Below are 18,372 nucleotides of genomic sequence, written 5' to 3' on the forward strand. Positions count from 1 at the left end.
GAAATGCAGATTCCTGTTTGGAGGCAGGCACGGGAGATAACACGCCAATGCCAGTAGCACAGATGCCAAAACATTTGACTGCGTAAAGAGATTAAAACGCAGGCAGCCAAACACGCACCAACAGCCTCCACGTCGTAAATGTGATTCTTCGACGTTTTCTTGCAATGGTACAAAATGTAAAAACTTTTTTTTTTATGCTTAAGAAACAGAATTAAAAACCCCTCACACCCCCTCTCCTCACAAAACAACATTATGCATAAATATCAGAAACCACCAAATTCCCAGAAACACATTTCCTGAGAATTATTTTGGCGTTAGCAAAACACATTCAAACACGTTTATGTGAAATAAAATTATGGCAGATATCTCATTAAAATTTCCCTGTGAAGGTGGAAAGCTAATGAAATGGCTACGTAACAGACGTGCAGAGAAATCGTTTATTTGTCCTGGGCTGCATTTCTTGTTTGAATTTAGGCTTGTTATTTAAAATGTTGCTTTGATATAAAAAAAACTCCGTCAATCACACCAATATAAAAAAAGTGAGCTGCGCGCAACTTATAACCAGGCTGGTCCGCCGTCAGAGAAACCCGGCGTGAAACTTGGAAGGATCCAAGTCAAAGACCATCACCACCATCATCCTATTTACAGGGTCATAAAGCGAGCACCAGATTGTGGGAAGTCAACTGTGATCACTCCATGGAAAGACTGTCCCCCCCCCCCAACTTACCATTTTTTCGATACGTATTGTCAGCGTCGATTACATTAACTATCTGTGTAGACCTATCACCAGCGAATTTTATAATACAATTAAAAAAGCAAAATTTCACTACAATTCATGAGCAAGTTTGCCTCTCTGTAGGGATTCTTATATTGATACAAATACCGTATTCACTGGATTATAATCCGCTCCGGAAAATCACTCACCCCAGATTTCTGCCTGGTGTTAATCAAGTTGTGCAAATACCTTGGCTGATCTCAAGGTGCATAAACCATCACGCAAACTCCGGTCATCCTTGCAACTGATTTTGGCTAACTATCGAACATCTCACGCAATCAGATGTGCTTCTGCGGCCATTCGAAACGTTCTTCCTTCCAATATTAGGAAAGCCAATGGAGTAATACACTTCTAAATAAAAAGTGAAAACTCATTTCTTCGAACCGATTTTTGTGTTTAGTTTGTTGTCCTTCCCCCGTACCTCCGATTAGCATGGTTGGCTAGGTACAGTGCGCGAATGGAGTTCCACAAACATACATAATGCATCCAAGACTTTTTCTTAAAAATACAAAGCGTGCCTCATAATACAGAGAATGCAATACAACTGGTGCTCCCCATACGGCCGTGGGAAAGTGGTTCCGCATAAGTGATGGAGACACGACTGTTTCCACAAATGGCCAGATTTGTTTTCCTGCGTGGAGCTCTGCAAAAACAGTGTTGCGAGGGTTGACGGTGATCTGCGGCGTCCACAAAGTCCACGCATGAACATTACGCGATCTAACCCAAAAACCTTTATTATGGAAAACGTGCACGTTGAACCCAATAAACATCTCCCTGCTAGATACGAATGTAGATGGGCAGTGCTCATCTTCACACCTGCAGCAGCAAGCCGGCAGAAGTGGAAACTCCATGGGGGGGGGGGCGGGTGAAGGGTTTGCACGTACCCGGAAGTCGTCCATGGTTACGGCGAGCGAGTTCATGATCTCGGCGTCAATGGTTTCATCCTCGAGGTCGATGACGTCCATCTTCTTGCGGATCGCCTGCAGGGCGGCCTCCGAGCACAGCGCAGCCAAGTCGGCACCCACGTGGCCGTGCGTTTCATTCCCAACCTGGCAACGCATGCGGGCACGCACGCACGCACACGGGCGGGGACAACAGAAAGACACGGGCACACAGTCAGGGCACACCAACGCAGGCTCGTCGCAAATGCTCAGGCTCGTGTGGTGGTGGTTATGCCTTCTCACGAAGGTTAATTATAAAAAATAAAGATAAACTTATTCCCCCCATAAAGCCTTTAACAGACTGTTGGGGAAAGTGCTGTTAATGCTGACCAACAACTCCGTCTTAAACAGTGCCCGATGTTTCAGGCTGAGTTGACCAAGAGGAGACCAAAGACCGCTTCAGATATTCATCACCGATGTTTGGCTGTAAGCAGGAATCCGACTTGGATCGCTGGATTCATTGCAGTGTCCTAACCAATATCCGCCATTTTCCACCAAGTGAAGGTGACATCACCACGGCGCCTTGTGCCAGGGCTAGATGCACCGAGGTCACTTGAAGTGTCGAAGGCTCGCTGACAGGAGGTCACGGAACAGACCCAGGTGCCATGAATTGGCTGACTGAAAGGACTGGCAGCAGATGCACCAGCTATGCCCCCTACTCGGTCAACCACTACACATTGAGGCACAACATTCATGCATAATGACCTGTAAATCGATTTATTTTTTATCGTTTTCAAAAGTCGATTATAGATTACAAAAGTCAATGAATCGATAATGGAACACAGTTAAATGTTAGTGACAATGGCAGGTAGAATTTAACACGTAGGCTTTTGCAACCAATATTATTCATAATATAGGTTTTTGGGTCAGATCACGTTATTTATAAATGTGTCGTAACCCTCCACCACCCGACACGGCCAAACAGTAAAAAATGTGTCACGTTTTTCAAAGATGAAGCTGATTGTAATTATCAGCGAAACGTCGTACTCAAATTTCAAAATGCTGTCGATTCTCTCTTCAGCACACCGGTGGGCTAAAGAAGTGAATTATTTTGTCCTTTGAAAAACGTGACATTTTTTACTGTTTGGCCGTGTCGGGTGGTGGAGGGTTACGACACATTTATAAATAACGCGATCTGACCCAAAAACCTATATTATAGGCAGGTAGAATGTTGGAACCGCACGTTCCAAAGCAATTGGCCAGCGGCAGCCATCAGAGTGCACCAGCGGCAGGGCTCGCCAGTCACGGCGTGGTAGATTCACACAAAGATCCCCAACATAGCCTGGACAGATTTGGGGCAAGTGCTGTTAGCGAGCACCTATTTAGGCCAGCACAGGCGCACGAGGGAGTGGGTGGTCAACACCATACCCAGCCATCTTTGTCTCCCCAGTCGCAATGTTTACACACTGTACCAGGTACTCATTTGAGGCCGAGTTGACCTAAAGGAGGGCCAGTTCAGATAATCGTCACTGGTGTTGGCCGTGATCGGCAATCGAACTGGGGGAGCCGTCTTGGTAGCACACCGTGCTAACTGTTGCACTACTGCTCCCCACAAACAAAGACACTCATGCACAGGCCTGAACCTTTCATTCGTCTTGTTAGACATTTAGATACGTGCGGTAAACCGCTAATTATTTGTTTGCATGCGATTATGTTTCACAATAAAAACGAGATTGATAACCCTAATAGGTATAGACAGATGCAAGCGTGCTGTTACTCTTACAGACGAGCATGCGGTAATGGACACCAAGACAAAGACGCCCCATATAGCCGTAACAGACTGTTGAGGCAAGTGCTTTCAGCGAGCAGCACTGACAAAGGCCGGCACAGCACACGAAGGGGTGTGGGCGGCCAACATCACGCCCGGGTGCCAATGTTTACCAGCACGGATATATAACCGAAAGCATTTCAAAGGGAAAGCGTTTTTCATACACGTCGCACCGCTTCTGAACAACCACGGTGGCGTTAAACAGAGAGGAGAAAATTACGCATTCATCAAAATCAAATCAATCGAAATCTCCGCCGCAAAGCACGTAACGGCCTCGAAAACGGTACACGTCCACAGCGGTGCCCTTTCCAGGCTGGAAGGGGGGGGGGGGTGAAAGCAATGAGGGATTGGTTCTAAAGCCGCGACGGAGAGGGAATAAACCATTAACCATCATCGGAAATAGGAGAGGGCGCGCGCGCCCCGCCCACAGCAGATCGCTCTACAGTGCTACTGTCAAGAAGCAGCCAACCTGGCATAACGGATAGCGGCAGTTCGAGCTGCACCCACGATCCGAGAAAATGGTGCGGCGTTCCACCAGACAGGCAACTCACCGCGCGGGCTGTCCCGATCACGGTGCGGGCAACACCCAGCCCACCTTGACCAACTCTGTCAACTGTCCACCCAGGTAAAAAAAAGTGGGCGAGTTAAGAATAGCGTTGAGGTGGTCGGCCGCTTCAGAGGTCAGAGTGCGAAGCCGGCACCTGTGGCTGGCTCTGAACAGTGAGGGGAGTTGGTTTCAAGCAGCCGCCGATTGAACCGCTTTGTCGAGTTTTAACGAGTCGATGATTCCAGCCTGGTCACCAATGACCGTACCAACAAAAAAGCAACCACGTTAAATGTGGTTTTCTATTGAATTTGCCTTAATACCAGCCCTGAGAATGACAATTGTAGGTTTGGGTGTAATGAGACAAAATCTCATCACAAAGTGAATGGAGGAAGCACAAATCCTCGACTGAGCAAAGCATAAACAAGGCCGCTCGGTCGAATCCCACGGTCCTCCTGAAAGTCTCGAGACTCGGCGAGACTTTCCCGCATTAGCGGTTGTCTGCTCGCTTGAATCGGAGGTAGAATCAGCCCCATAACCACCCCCTCTAAGGGTGATAAAATAGGTACCACTTCATTTCCCAGGGCAATCTCTTGCCACAAAAATATCGCCTGCAACGCCACGCAAGCTGGGCAAGACTCCCCCCCCTTGGCAATCATGAGTGCTTGCGCAATTCAATTTGTTTAAGGAGACATCTTAGGCGGGACTAACTCAAAACCGTTTCACGTGGTATTAGCTCCCGCTTAAAGGGGAAGGTGGCCACATCTAACGAGGCCTATAAATCAAATAAAGGAAATCAATGTCTTCCCTTAATCACATTCGCATGGGCCAATATTTCTTGTGTTTGGGTAATTCTTCAAATTAAGCTGGACAAGGTGAATTAATTTTATTTGCAAAAAAAATCAATCCGTTTGATGTGGCGTGAATTTTTCTAACTAAACGAAAACTTACAATTACAACAAAACCCACACATTCGCAAACGAGCGTATTCCACGAGCCAACTGTTAACACTAAAGTAATATTGTCTTTTTGCAATAATCCAAACAGCCACGTTACATAACCACACGTGTTATCAACTATCCGCGTGTGGACAATTGCTAAATTATTGAAAACAGTCAGTAGTTTGGTTTCTGTCCGATGGGCAGTTGTTTCTGTTCAATAGACTCAATAAATCTATCCAGCCTGTTAATACCGTGCCGAGTCTGCAAGGCGCGTGTCTTTGCAGAAACGGCCGCTCGCATCGGAATGCCTCGCGGTGTCCGCGTCGGGCAGGCGCCCTCGCAAGCAATTAACAGAGCCCAGCCTCCCCTGCTATCTCGAGGCTATTAAGCGCCACAAGCACCGACGCATTTGTCAGGGGCACGCGGTTGGCCACCTCCGATGGCTGCGCGCACGTCCATGTTAGGTCTCGCCATCAGTGCTGCTGCCGGATAGCGCAATAAAAAAGGCGCAACAGTCGCGAAAAAGTCAAAACATCTCGCCGCTCAAGACGAATGTTGGGGCGCCAAACGTCCCTGCCCGCCGTGGCCTTGGGGGCCCGGTGGCAGAAGTTCCGCATTCCTACGGCGGGTCCCTAAGACATCGACAGCCGGTGCCCGAGATATGCGGGCGACCTGCAACGTCCCTAACGAGACGCTTAATTGAAGAGCCAAAATGAAGGAGCCACCTGGCTATCCCGTGCCTCCAAGACACTGGACAGCGCTTAACCACGTCGGGATTACGTGCACGGGAGGCACGCCCACCTCCTCCACACGTGGGCAATTGAGAAGAGCCAAGCCGAGCGATGAATGCCGTGGAGTTCAATCCATCACTCGCATAGCATTGTGTCGTATAGTAATAGACTGTGCAAGTCTGTGGTACACGTGTAAGTCTGGAGGATTTTGTGAGACTATGGGTCTTTAAATGTATAGGTCTATGCAAGTTTTATGGGATTCTGTGCAAGTCTGTGGGTCTCTTTGCAAGTCTATGGATATCCCTGTCTGTGGGATTCTGTGCGAGTCTATGGGCTGCACGAGTCTGAGTCGATGAATTTCGTCTGTAAATTAAGTAAAATTCACTTACATCACTGACCACTGCCCAGTACATACTTTCACAGGAGGTACAAATGGAATCTATCTGGTAACCCCCAAATGCCATCGATTGGCTTCACCAGATGGATTCTCCGATCCAATCTAACGCTGATGGTTAATATTATGATGTACCTCCCCCCCCTCCCTTCTCATTCGGACCTCGCGACCATCTGGTTTGAGAACTCCAATCACATTCACATGGTCGTGATTTTATGGAGTAATTATGGTTACAGCGCTTGACTCATGAATGGAAAGTTGTGAATGCAATTGCTGCTCAATGGTTTGACAGCTCCCAAGTTCAAGAAAGCACCCCCCGCCCTCCCTTCAAGATCCTCCTTGACCTCACCCTCTGCCTACCTCTTCCCACTCATCTAACTCTCCTCAACCTCCCAAGCATGCTGTGTGCGGTGTACTGACAAACTGGATTCATGTCTGTCGGTTCCACTAACCTCCGAATTAAACCACTGCCCCTCCACTGTCACTTTTCTAGGACATCCTCTACAAATTGAGTAATATTCATATTCTTAGTTCTTTCGGTAAAGTCACAGACAGAAAATCTAAATTAAAATTAAATTAAAAATAAATTTCAAATAAAAGCAAAAAACCACGACATTTCGATCGCGACACAAGCGGTCTTTATCAGACGGAGAAAACTAAATGTTACAAATTGCACACAATGTATTGTGTACGTAGCCTACCGTGCTAAATGGAGGTGCGGGGGGAGAACAAACTATTATAAATGCTATCTTATATAAATAATGTACTTTAAAGTATATAGAATGTACATTTTTTTATTTCTATTTACCATGTTTTTTATTATTTTAAAAGCATCGATTTAAATTTATTATTTTAGCCGACCTGGTGTGACTAAATGTCGGATCTGGCTGGCAGGCTTTAACCATCTCATCACCAAAGTGTGATCAGTCAACTCAAACATTACCCGAAGCCAATAGCGGCTGCGGTAATGAGAAGCGTAGAAATGTGGATGGTAAAAAAAAAAAGGGGGGGGGTATTTTCTTTATTTATTTCTCAAAATCTTTCACCAGGAAAATCCCCCGAGATGCAACATGTCGTTTTGCAAGGGTGTCAAGAATCTATAGACCAGATTCCGGGCCCCCATCGCTCCCCTTGAATAGACAAACACTTATGGACTTTGATTTGACACGTAAGACAGCCGAGCGTGGGCTGGGGAGTATCGCTGACTTATCTGCACACCGACTAAATCTCCGAGCGGTGGCGTTTTGTCTTCACGGTGGCTTGCACGGCGGAGGACAAAATACCGCAGCGGCAGTGACCCCTCCCCCACCCCCCCCGATGGTTGCACCGGCAGAACGGCCACACGGCGAACGCTGCAATAATGACGGCAATCGCGTGGTAATCAATGCGTCAGGATGGGGCCTCGCGACGGGCTTGCCGGCCCCCACTGCAAATTAGGGCCGTGATTTTCTTGGGCATTAACGGTGGCCCTAAACGTCAGGCTGTTTTACAAGGCAGTCGGGAAAATTACGCCTCGCATTGTGCACGCGCGCGCGAGAGCGACACGGCAGTTCTGTGGCTGGCGTTAACGACATGGGTGGACCACACGGTCACACGCCAATTAGCCCCGGTCGCTTAAGCTGTCAAGGCACATTTTCGGCGTTTAATTTAATCAGTTTTACGGGCGCACCGCTAGCGTGTAATGGCATTCACGGGTATTCCGGAAACGTCCCAGATATCTGCCGCTCGTTACCTAACAATCGTCTCAAACAACTACGGTCGTTAATTCTTTTTTAGGTCTGCCATTATCGATTGATTCTTTTTTTGTTTGCACTGCGATACATCTCAGCTGTTACAGGGCTCAACTTACAATTGCAAGGTTGCGAGCTTAAATCCAGGTCGCGGTTAGACTTGGCCTGTCATATACAATTTGTACAAATTTGTAGCAAACAGTGGCTGTTTGTATGGTGAGACTAGGCCCCGCCCTGGCAATGTGGAATTAACAATAAGTCTAGCCATGCAGTTTGTTGCAATACACATCTTTACATCATTTTCTAAGTGGATATTCGTGAATAACAAATCCTGGTGAGAAGCGGGAAGGGTGCGGTAACGTTGTGGCGAGGGAGGTGATGTGGATTGATGTGATATTGATGCGATGATGAGGGAGGTGATGTGATGGTACGTCGGGTATCATGATGCGATGGTAAATTAGGCGATGTGGTGGCGAGTGAAGTATTCTGATGGGAGTTAGGTGATGCGATGATGAGGTATTTCGATTTGAAGTCACGTATCACGATGATGGATTTTGATGGCAGGGGGACTGCCATGACGGTTACACCTGTACAGAAAAATATTTGCACTCAAATCACAGCCAACGACTTGACAGGCTTTTTTGCCTTTCATAAGTGATCAGAAATCTCCCAACATGCGTTTCAGAGTATATGGCTGCGATACATTTCTACGTGATAAGCCACTTTGGTTGAGCTATCATTTTTGGCCAAGTCACTTTTGAAAAAGAGAGCTACGTAGCTCATTGGGCATTAATTGGTACGAAAAAATTGTTAAAACGCTCGACTCCAGCTGATCAACTGCTGCCCCCTGCTGGGCACCACTCAAACTCCGCCGAGGGGCGCCACCAAACCTCCCACGCCTTCCGCTGTCCAGCGCCGATAGAAAAGATGAAGTACATCTCACAGGCACAACACAGCGCACGTATGTACACACACGAGCGCACACACGCACCATTACGCACGCACTTAACACAACAAAAGGTCACAACAGACGCAACACGTACGTGCATAACAAAGCTGACGTGATACAAGGCATGCGGCACAACGAAGACAAAGATCCCCCATGTAGCCTTCAGCAGGCTATTGGGGCAAGTGCTGTTAGCGAGGGCTTATTAAGACCAGCTTGACCTACAAGGGGGGAAGGGGTGGAGGTTGGGGGGTGGTCAGCGACACACCCAAGCAACCTTAACTTCAGTTTGTCATGTGCAACACAATCACTCCTTCCAGAACAAACATCAAGACTTCTTTTCAGGACAGTGCTGGATTGGCTTGTTTGGCCAATTCCATTACATCAGTCTTTTGTATGTGGCAAGAATCAGATTGTTTTTTCATACTGGAGGAATCCGATTAGCTATAAAACTCTTTCATCAGAAAAAAAAACTCGGTGAGGGTAGAACGGTGGTGCAGCAGGTAGCACGCGCTGTGCTATGAGCCCGGTGATCCCAATGTGATTCCCAGCCATGGCTAACGCCACCAGTCAGGAGCGACATCTGAACTGGTTCTGGAGTGTACCCCATCCTTCACAAAATATATTTGATCAGTGTGGTTAAGTATGGTTTAAACAGATCTTTACTTATCGTGGAGAAACCCGGTGAACTATGAAGCTCTTTTTCACAGATGTCCAGTTGGACATCTGTGAAAACAACCATCACCAGGGGTCGACAACCAAAATAACAAGATACATTTTTTTCGAATTCGGTAAAAAACTCAATATTTCAAGAGTCGCAATGCACGTGAATATACGGCGGTCCTTAAAAAACGTCACGAAGCAGTTCTTGAAAGAGTCTCATGCAGCTCCAGAGCCGTGGGTTGCCGACCCCTGGTCATGACCGACCAGCCGTTTGCGAGCCCTTCACTCCGCAGCGGTTGCACAAAGAGCTTCCCATTAAAATCACTCTGAGGTTGAGTCACGGGTCTCGGTGACGCCACCGTGGCCCCAGGTGCGAGGTGGGAGGCATCACCTGCTCAAGATCCACATCCGACGAGAGCTTCATGTTCTTGGTGTGGATCTGCAGAATCTCCAGTCGTCCCGTCGAGTCCGGAATGCCGATGTCCACTTCTCGGTCAAAGCGGCCTGGAGTCACGGGCACGGAGCCAGTCGTTGAGACGACGCACACCAACGTACAACTGTGCACAGCACACCGTGACTACCATAGCCCGTGTAAAGTCTAATAGGCTCGGCAACCCCAAATAATTCCTATTATGTAGGCCGCATAACATTCCATTATATTTAAATTTCTGAATAGATAATTCATAACGTCGGTATAATTGTAGACATGCACATACCTGCGAATGTATTCACACAAGAGACAAAGGACCCACTGTATAGCCTTAACGAACTGTTGGACCAAGTGGTGTTGGTGAGCGCCTATGAAGGCCGGAACGGCACTCGAGGGAGTGGGGGTTTGGCCAGCACCACCTTTCCCTCTCAAGTGCCGGTTTTTTCACAACAAAGTTGACCTCGGGGAGCCCCAGGACTGGATGAGACGAGCGTCACTGGTGTTGGCTGTGAGCGAGAATTGAATTCGGATCATCGGGTTCATAGCGCAGCACGCTAACTGCTACACCACCGCTCCACTCACACACAACCACACATACAGGTCATACATAAAAAAATAATTCAGACATTGGGATCGTAGGGCAGTTCCATACACTCACCGTACTGTCACTTCCCAAAAAATCGCCCATGCCAGGTGAGTCGCCTGCAACCAGAAAAACCTGGCACTGGAGCGTACGGACCTTGCCAACCCGCATCGATGAGCCGTACCTGGCAATGTTTATTTTGAGAGATTTCCCCCCAAACGGCGGACGGATGGGAATTTCCTCACCGAATCGACGCAGCGCGGGGTCGATGCTGTTGGGCCGGTTGGTGGCCGCCATGACGATGACGTGTGTGCGCTGCTTGAGGCCGTCCATGAGCGTGAGCAGCTGGGAGACGATGCGGCGCTCCACCTCGCCGTGCGTCTGCAGCCAAGCGACACCGCGAGCACGATTATACACGGGCAGGGCAACGCACGCCAACGCTCGCACGATTGCTCAGGCAGGCGTAGAGATTAACCAAGCGATGCACGGTACGTTACGCGGCAAGGAGCATTTACAATCACCAAAACTCTGGTCATCCACGCAGCGTCTTTTGGCTAACAATCGAACAAAGACGGTCACCGCATCGTGCGCTTTCAGATGCGCTTCTATAACTGTCTGGAACACTCTTCCTTACGATATTAGGAAGCCTCTGGTGCTATGCACTTTTAAAATCATGTCGATTGAAAACTAATTTCTTTATAACTACTGTGTTTAGATTGTTGTCTTTCCCCCTTACCTACGATTAGCGTGGTTGGCTACATATACGGTGCGAAAGAAAGAAATTCAACATACATACAACATAAAACACCACATTAAATTATAAGAACACGCACGTAGCACAATACACACAATGAACACAGCAAGCACGCAAAAAATAAATGCGCCTGTGTGTTTAACGCGGATATTTGACGCGCACATGGCACGACGTTCAGCTTTACGGAACGCAAGCAAATGAAAACACCCACAGGAAACACAATCACGCGGTAGAGCAACCACAACATAAGACGCTTTTAATGCGATACAATGGACGCAACCACATGCACGCACACAAACACGCGCATACAAAGCAGAGGCACATGTATTTAACAATGATGCAATGCATGCACAACAAAGACAACCCTTCCCCCGTATAGCTTTCAACTGAATCCGACACGATAACATCTCCATTCACTTGAATGGTAGTCTAACAGGGTAAAGTTGTTGCCACCTGGTGGTAAATATTGGAAATGCCGTGAGAATCCCCAGTTATTTGAATGAAGATAAATCTCCACTGAATTTCACGCTATTTTAGTGTCAACTGCGACGCTTTAATCATACTGCGATTAAAAATAATCTATGCATTAAGTTTTCTGGCTGGCTGCTGGCTGGGATCCCTCTCCACCCCAACAACAAATCTCCTGTTCGTGGCTGGGGGGCCTTTGCTAAAAAAAACTATCTAGCTAACTGGCAAAACAGAAACGTGCTACCCATACAAATAAAAGCAGATGGGAGATTAATCCACTTGCTGTACTGCCACCTCCTCCAAGGCAGAGTGGCGACTAAAACCCCCACAGGGGAAGGAAATTTGATGACATTTGGGCAATCCACCAATCCTTGCTGCCTCCACAGTACTGAATTGCAGGTGTGCGTAGCCACCACCGCACAGCCATTTGCATATTCAGTCATTGCCAGACCCTGAAATCAATGGGAATTAAGCGGCGATTTCAAGGATTTGCCACTAAAACGGCACGATTTGGAAATTCCAGTTTAAAAAAAAAAAATCCCTGACCATAATAAACGACGATCCCCACCGGGTCCCATTCCGCGTTGCGCTGAACTCCACCATCGTCTCACCTTCTCCCTCTTTGGTGCGATGGCGTCAAGCTCGTCGATGAAGATGATGGCCGGGGAGTTCTTCTCGGCCTCCTCGAACGCCTTGCGCAAGTTGCTCTCCGACTCGCCCGCCAGCTTGCTCATGATCTCGGGACCTGGGGCCACCATGGGGGGGGGGGGGGGGGGGAGAGAAGGCAACATGGGGACAACTGTAAATTGAAACTATTAACAAGTTAATAGTTAAGATGCAGACTGCACCCTCTGAATGTATCGTTTGTTAAAGTAATCGATTTAGTTGCCGACATTCGCGATCATGTGGGCACCACGTTTAAGACCCTCAACGAGTGAGGTGCAGTTTTAATTCCATCAGTGTGCAATTTAAAATGTATACTTTTTTAATTCCCGGGAAGCACAGTTAATACAAAGCCCAGGTACATTCCACCCACGGATGATCGATAGTTAACCGTGTCACGAAGTTGCTGTGCTCACCGTTGATGAGGAAGAAGAAGGCGCCAGTCTCGTTTGCCACGGCACGAGCGATCATGGTTTTGCCGGTGCCAGGGGGTCCATAAAGCAGAATGCCACGCGGGGGCTGTTACCAAACACACACACGCAGATTTGTGACACAGATGCCTGGTATCACTTTAACAGACTGTTCGGACAAGTGCTTTTAGCAGGCACCTATGAAGGCCAGCACAGTACATGAGTGGGTGGGGTGACCAGTACCACACCCAGCCACCTCCGTCTCCCTAGTGGCAATGATTACACATCGGAACAGGTACTCATTTGAGGCCGAGTCGACCGAGGGGAGGCCCAGGACCGATTCAGATAATCGTCACTGGTTGTTGGCCGTGAGCGGGAATCGAACTCTGGTCGCCAGGTTCCAAGTGCAGCGCGCGGACCGCAACACCACCACTCTCAGCTAGGCTGACATGTGTGTGACACACAAACACAAAGATCCCACGTATAGCCTCCATCAGACTGTTGAGGCAAGTGCTGTTAGCAAGCACCTGCGTTAATACACAGCGAGACAGATCACGCCTGGCCGCGCTTGCAGTGGGCGCACCTTCACGCCGATCGCCTTGAAGAGCGCCGGGTGACGCAGGGGCAACTCCACCATCTCCTTGATCATGGCGAGCTGGCGGCGGCACCCGCCGATGTCGTCGTAGCCGACCTCGTTCAATGCCTCCTCCTCGTCCTGGTTGGTCACGCAAAACAGGCAACAAGAGCATGTCAGCCTCTTCCGAACCCGCGCGTGACACCCCCACTTGCTGCCACCACCGTGTCCCGCTGGCTACGTGACAGAGCGGTGAGGGTGGCGGGTGGCTGTGCAGTGATGAGGAGATGCAACGCGTGCGCGCGGTGATGTCATCACTGGCTCGATGACATCACTGCAATGCCATCACTGGCTCGATGACATCACTGCAATGCTATTGTCACATGCTACAGCCGTGTCACTACAGATCAGTGTCTCTGTAGCCTAAACGCTGGTGGTGTCTCTACTTTCCAGAACAATGAAACGTACAATAATGCATTTCATTGCGTAATGTCTCAAGCCCCCATTTGTTAGTGGAGCGCCGCAGTGGCGAGATATTGGCTACCTCACCTGGTATACAGGTCGTGGGTTCGATCCTGACCCTGACGCCTGAAAATCTGGAGTTTGCATGTTCGCTCTCTCTCCCCGTGGTGGGGTGGTTTTTTTCTCTCCGGGTTTTCCCTTCACGTTTAGAATCAACATGCGTTTAGAGTATTGGCTGCTATAAATGCCCACATAAGCCACTTCTCGTTGGACCTATCACTTGTGGCCAGGTCGCTTCTGTAAAAAAGCTATATAGCTCAGGTGGGCCTTACCTGGTAAAATAAAAGTTTAAATAGTTTAGCTTAACTGCTCGAGTACCGACTGTAGGGGGTCTCGCTGACATACGAGTGCCGTGACTCTCCGTGGAAGTGGGTCAATTTATACAAACAATGCATGCGCATAAATGTTCCCGAACACATTAAAAAGATAACTACTTATTCTACATTATTTCTCTTTTTCGTTTTTGCATTTACACAATGGTCAAGAATTTTGTATTTGTGGTACAGCCGAGACTGAGCTCACATTTGGATTCAGTGTTGGGACCACAGACAGATATTATTCGCTCCATCTGTGAGAGTATATTTGCAGTATGCGTAGACAATGTTTAATGAAATTCAGTGTTTGGAGTTTGAGTACACAGGTACAAGGTATTCACTCAGACTGATATTCCGTATGGAGGAGTTGGCTAAAACAGCAGTCACAGGTAAACAGAGCTCAACTCAGTCAAGTAAAGATAAGGATTTGCATTTACAAGGACCGTACATGCCTCATTAACTAAAAACACATATCACATCTCATCTCAACTCAACCATTCCAATGGCCTGCTGCAGTCCAGATAAAGCCAGGCGTGATGCACCCCAACATTCGGGAACGAACGAGGGCATCCGGGCTAGGTCGGGGTAACAACCGGGAGCAGTGTACTTCAGAGGAGGCGGGGGGGTGTCACCTCTCTCTTGATGGGCTCGCCCTCGCAGTGGATCACGGTGTCTGGCGCCACGATACAGAAGGGGTTCGGGTCGGTCTCCACCACCTTGAACTCCACCGCGCGCATCCCGCCACGCACCAGGAAGATGTCCCCTGCACAAAAGCGCAAGGCAGTTATAACCGACGACGACAAATGACGACGAACAACAAACAATTGAACACCGCGCGGGTTTCATCGGTTGTGCCCGGTGGTACAGCTCTCTGGTGTTTGTTGTGTGGTTGTGCCGAGCGTCGTTTGCGGTGCTCCACCTGTCATAGGCCGTGGTGCAGGAAGAGTTTAACGTAAACTTTATTGCCATGGAAACACTGATCCAAAAGTTAGGAGTTGTTATTCGGCTTCGAAAAATCACAATTGCGATCAGGGGTGCCAAGGTGACAAGATGTTAATTACCTCGCCTGGTATACGGCAGATCGTGGATTCAATCCCGACCCGGACCCTGACGCCTGTATATTTGGAGTTTGCATGTATCTCTACCCGTAGTCGCGGATATTTATCCAGGTCCTCTGGTAATTTCCTTCCCATTTAGATACATGCGTCTTAGAGTATTTGGCTGCTATATGTTTCCACGTGATAAGCCACTCGGTTAAGCTTTCATTTGTGATAGCCAGGTCGCTTCTGAAGGAGAGCGACATAGCTCAGTGGGCCTTATCTGGTCAAATAAAAAGTTTAGTTTCGTAGACCGATCTAACCATGGCGAGTACAGTGCGGCGCTGTCGAGTGGACGGACGGCTCAGCATGGCCGCGCGCACCTTTGCGGACTGGCCGGTACGCCTCCAGAAAGTACGGCTTGAGGTAGACCTCAAACAGGTTCCCCGTGATGCCCTCCACGGTGTCGTCCAGCGGGAGCACGTGCACGCGCTTGCCGTACTTCACATCCGGACATGCTTGGATGCTGCACTCACACCACCGGGGACGGAAGGCGGGGCAACGCAGCAGGATAAACAGCATCAGCAGTTGCTAAGGCAGCTCGATTACACTCATGCATTTGTCGATTCAACTCAGGAGGCCATGAGATAGTAGTATGAGAATGGAGTCTTCATTTTATTTCCTTTTACTTCGAGTTGTGCGAGGAATGAAGTAGAACGATAGGTGTTGTGGCCGAATACCGTGTAGATTATAAGAAACAGCCAATGTGGTACAGTCCTCAACACAAGTGGAGGAAACAATGAGTGAAGTTCAAGGAGGCATTAGCACAAAGAGAAGACATTTTTCTTGAATGTTGAAAGATTTGTCATTTCGTCCAAATGGGTGACACACTGTGGTATATAGTGAATGCTCAACTCGGTGGAATGGTCGTGGGTTCAAATCCTCATCATTCCTCCATCAGATTCTTTATTTATCCTGGAGGAATCCGATGAGCTATGAAGCTCTTTCACAAATGTCCAGCAGGACACCAGAATCCATTGGCTATCCACTGCTGGATGAAGGCCTCTCGCAATCCTGCAACACCACAATCCCATTTCACTGCTGCACTTGGAACTGAACCCATCGGCTCCACCATCACGGTGATGTTTTTTTGTTTGCGTTTTCTCCCTTGGCTGCCATTCAATCACCAACCTCGACCATGGGTCGTAATCCCCTCCTAACGACGTGTGTTGCCCCAAATCCATTCATTTTTCTCGCCCATCAAGACGACGTCTTTAATTTGTGTTCGTTCCCCGACTCGTGTGTTCCTCTTTCCGCGTTTCATTGCAATTCCAAACAGGGATTTGGCTGCTATTCAGTCCCAGTAGCATCAGCAGCATCGATAAAAAAAGTTTCACTTTCAGGGGAGAAGTCAACAGTGGTCATCTTATGGAGATAGTTTGCCTTAATACCACCAAGAAAAATACAAAATCACGGACAAAAAGTGACACAAAGAGACTGCTCGGCACATTTTAACACTCTTGTCTGTCAGTGATTGATGTTGTAATAATGTGCCGGGAAGTTAAGTTTACCGCATTAACTCTCTAATGCGTCTACGGAAATGGAGCAGAAAAAAAACTGGCAGTGTGTGTGTGGCTAAACTTTTAAAAGGAATCTGACTTTGAGCCAATTGCCCAAAGTCAATTTGTAGATGCAATGAATGATTTCATGTGACCAACAAGAATAACTTCGCTTGCAGACGGCGATGGGTGCATATCGCATAGACCGTCTCCACATCGCCAGGGGTGGCCGCCTCACGGAAGGAACAGCAGCGATCACAAATCACGATGATGAGATTAGAGCCGAGACGATCAAGTCAACTAATCAGCTCAAAATTATAAAATCGGCTACTTTTTGTAAATGGATTACTCCGAAGGGTTCTTGAAAAATGCCGGCCACCCTGACTTCCGACCTCCACAAGGCCGCAAACCCCCAACAAATTCACGTCCGGCGTGATGCAGGCCAACAATGCCGCCAAGCCACGTCCATCAACTCCTGCCCAGCGGCACACGAGGAAAAACAAAATTTTAGACTGTACAACTAAGCCGTGGCGGGGCCATGGCCGAGTCAGCCTGGTACGGTTCGGGAGTCGCCAGGTTGTTTTGTCAACTACAGGAGCGAACCGCACCGATAACTTAACGGACGGGCTGAGACGCACGAACTAGCGCGGTGACGCCATGTCCTCACAAGCGTACTGACATCGCACGCATTGAACGCATCATGAGCCCCAGCCCCCCCCCTGAGCAAGATTCGGATGTTGGTTTGGTTTTCGACTCTGCAGGCGCAAATGACCGGCGGCAAACAATGCGATGGGTCCCCGCGCTGGCTTGGCTCAAATGTGCCGGTGGGAATGGAGGTAAAACAAGAGGACGCAAGCAAGGCACCCCCACTCCCGCCCCACTCACCTGACCACGTCGCCCAGGCGCACGCGCAGGTTGTTGCGCACGACACGGTTCATGCGGATCTTCTCGTCGGAGCACGTGTCGTCAGAGAGCACGATGCACACCGTCTCGCGGCGCTTCTTGCCCTTGAGCATCACCGTGTCTCCACGGAACAGCTGCAGCTCGTCCATCTTCACCTGGTTGTGCACCACGTCACAGCACGCAAGCACGCCACACATCATCAATCGCTTCATATAAATTCCGCGGTTCCCACGCGGTAACCCATCTCGAGGCGCCACACGGCAGGCACACCACGCACATCGGTCCAGCATTCACAGCTAATAACGTTTATACTTGAGATAAGCCATGCTCTAGCTTCATTGCAACACTGAAACCTTTCCTGTTCCGATGACGTACATGTCAGTTTTTCTTACAATTTCGTGTACGTCATCAGAACTGAACCGGAAGAAAAAAATTCATAAAATAACTTTATCGGTACCGAGGCTCCCACAAGGTCATGCGGAATGGCGAGGCAGTTTAGCGCCAGCTATCATAGAGTGCGGTCGTGTTGCTTCAGTTCTCTGCGGTGAGTACAACTAAATAAAATTAATGACGAACCACTTGCACACGTTCCAAGATTCAACAGTCAACGGGACACCCACCCTTCAAACTGCAGTCATCTCGGAATAGGAAAGGGTTAATCTGCCGACTCCAACACGCGACGAATCATATTGCACTAAATAATTATAAACGTTTCCTGAGTG

General features: G+C 48.6%; 1 protein-coding gene across 1 annotated transcript in view; it reads right to left on the reverse strand.

The window, feature by feature from the left end:
• The window catches only part of LOC144733340 (transitional endoplasmic reticulum ATPase), a 71,646-nt gene that overhangs the window by 34,023 nt on the left and 19,251 nt on the right, over positions 1-18,372 (reverse strand). The window contains exons 3-11 of the mRNA XM_078615188.1: positions 17,633-17,805; positions 15,572-15,714; positions 14,784-14,914; positions 13,325-13,456; positions 12,748-12,850; positions 12,280-12,413; positions 10,692-10,827; positions 9,825-9,937; positions 1,660-1,824 (exon numbers count right to left, since the gene is read on the reverse strand). Coding sequence (XP_078471314.1) covers positions 1,660-1,824; positions 9,825-9,937; positions 10,692-10,827; positions 12,280-12,413; positions 12,748-12,850; positions 13,325-13,456; positions 14,784-14,914; positions 15,572-15,714; positions 17,633-17,805 — 1,230 coding nt within the window. The remainder of the gene's footprint in view (positions 1-1,659; positions 1,825-9,824; positions 9,938-10,691; positions 10,828-12,279; positions 12,414-12,747; positions 12,851-13,324; positions 13,457-14,783; positions 14,915-15,571; positions 15,715-17,632; positions 17,806-18,372) is intronic.

The sequence above is a fragment of the Lampetra planeri genome, chromosome 46 (assembly GCF_965212315.1).
Source record: "Lampetra planeri chromosome 46, kcLamPlan1.2.h2, whole genome shotgun sequence".
Classification (NCBI taxonomy): domain Eukaryota; kingdom Metazoa; phylum Chordata; class Hyperoartia; order Petromyzontiformes; family Petromyzontidae; genus Lampetra; species Lampetra planeri.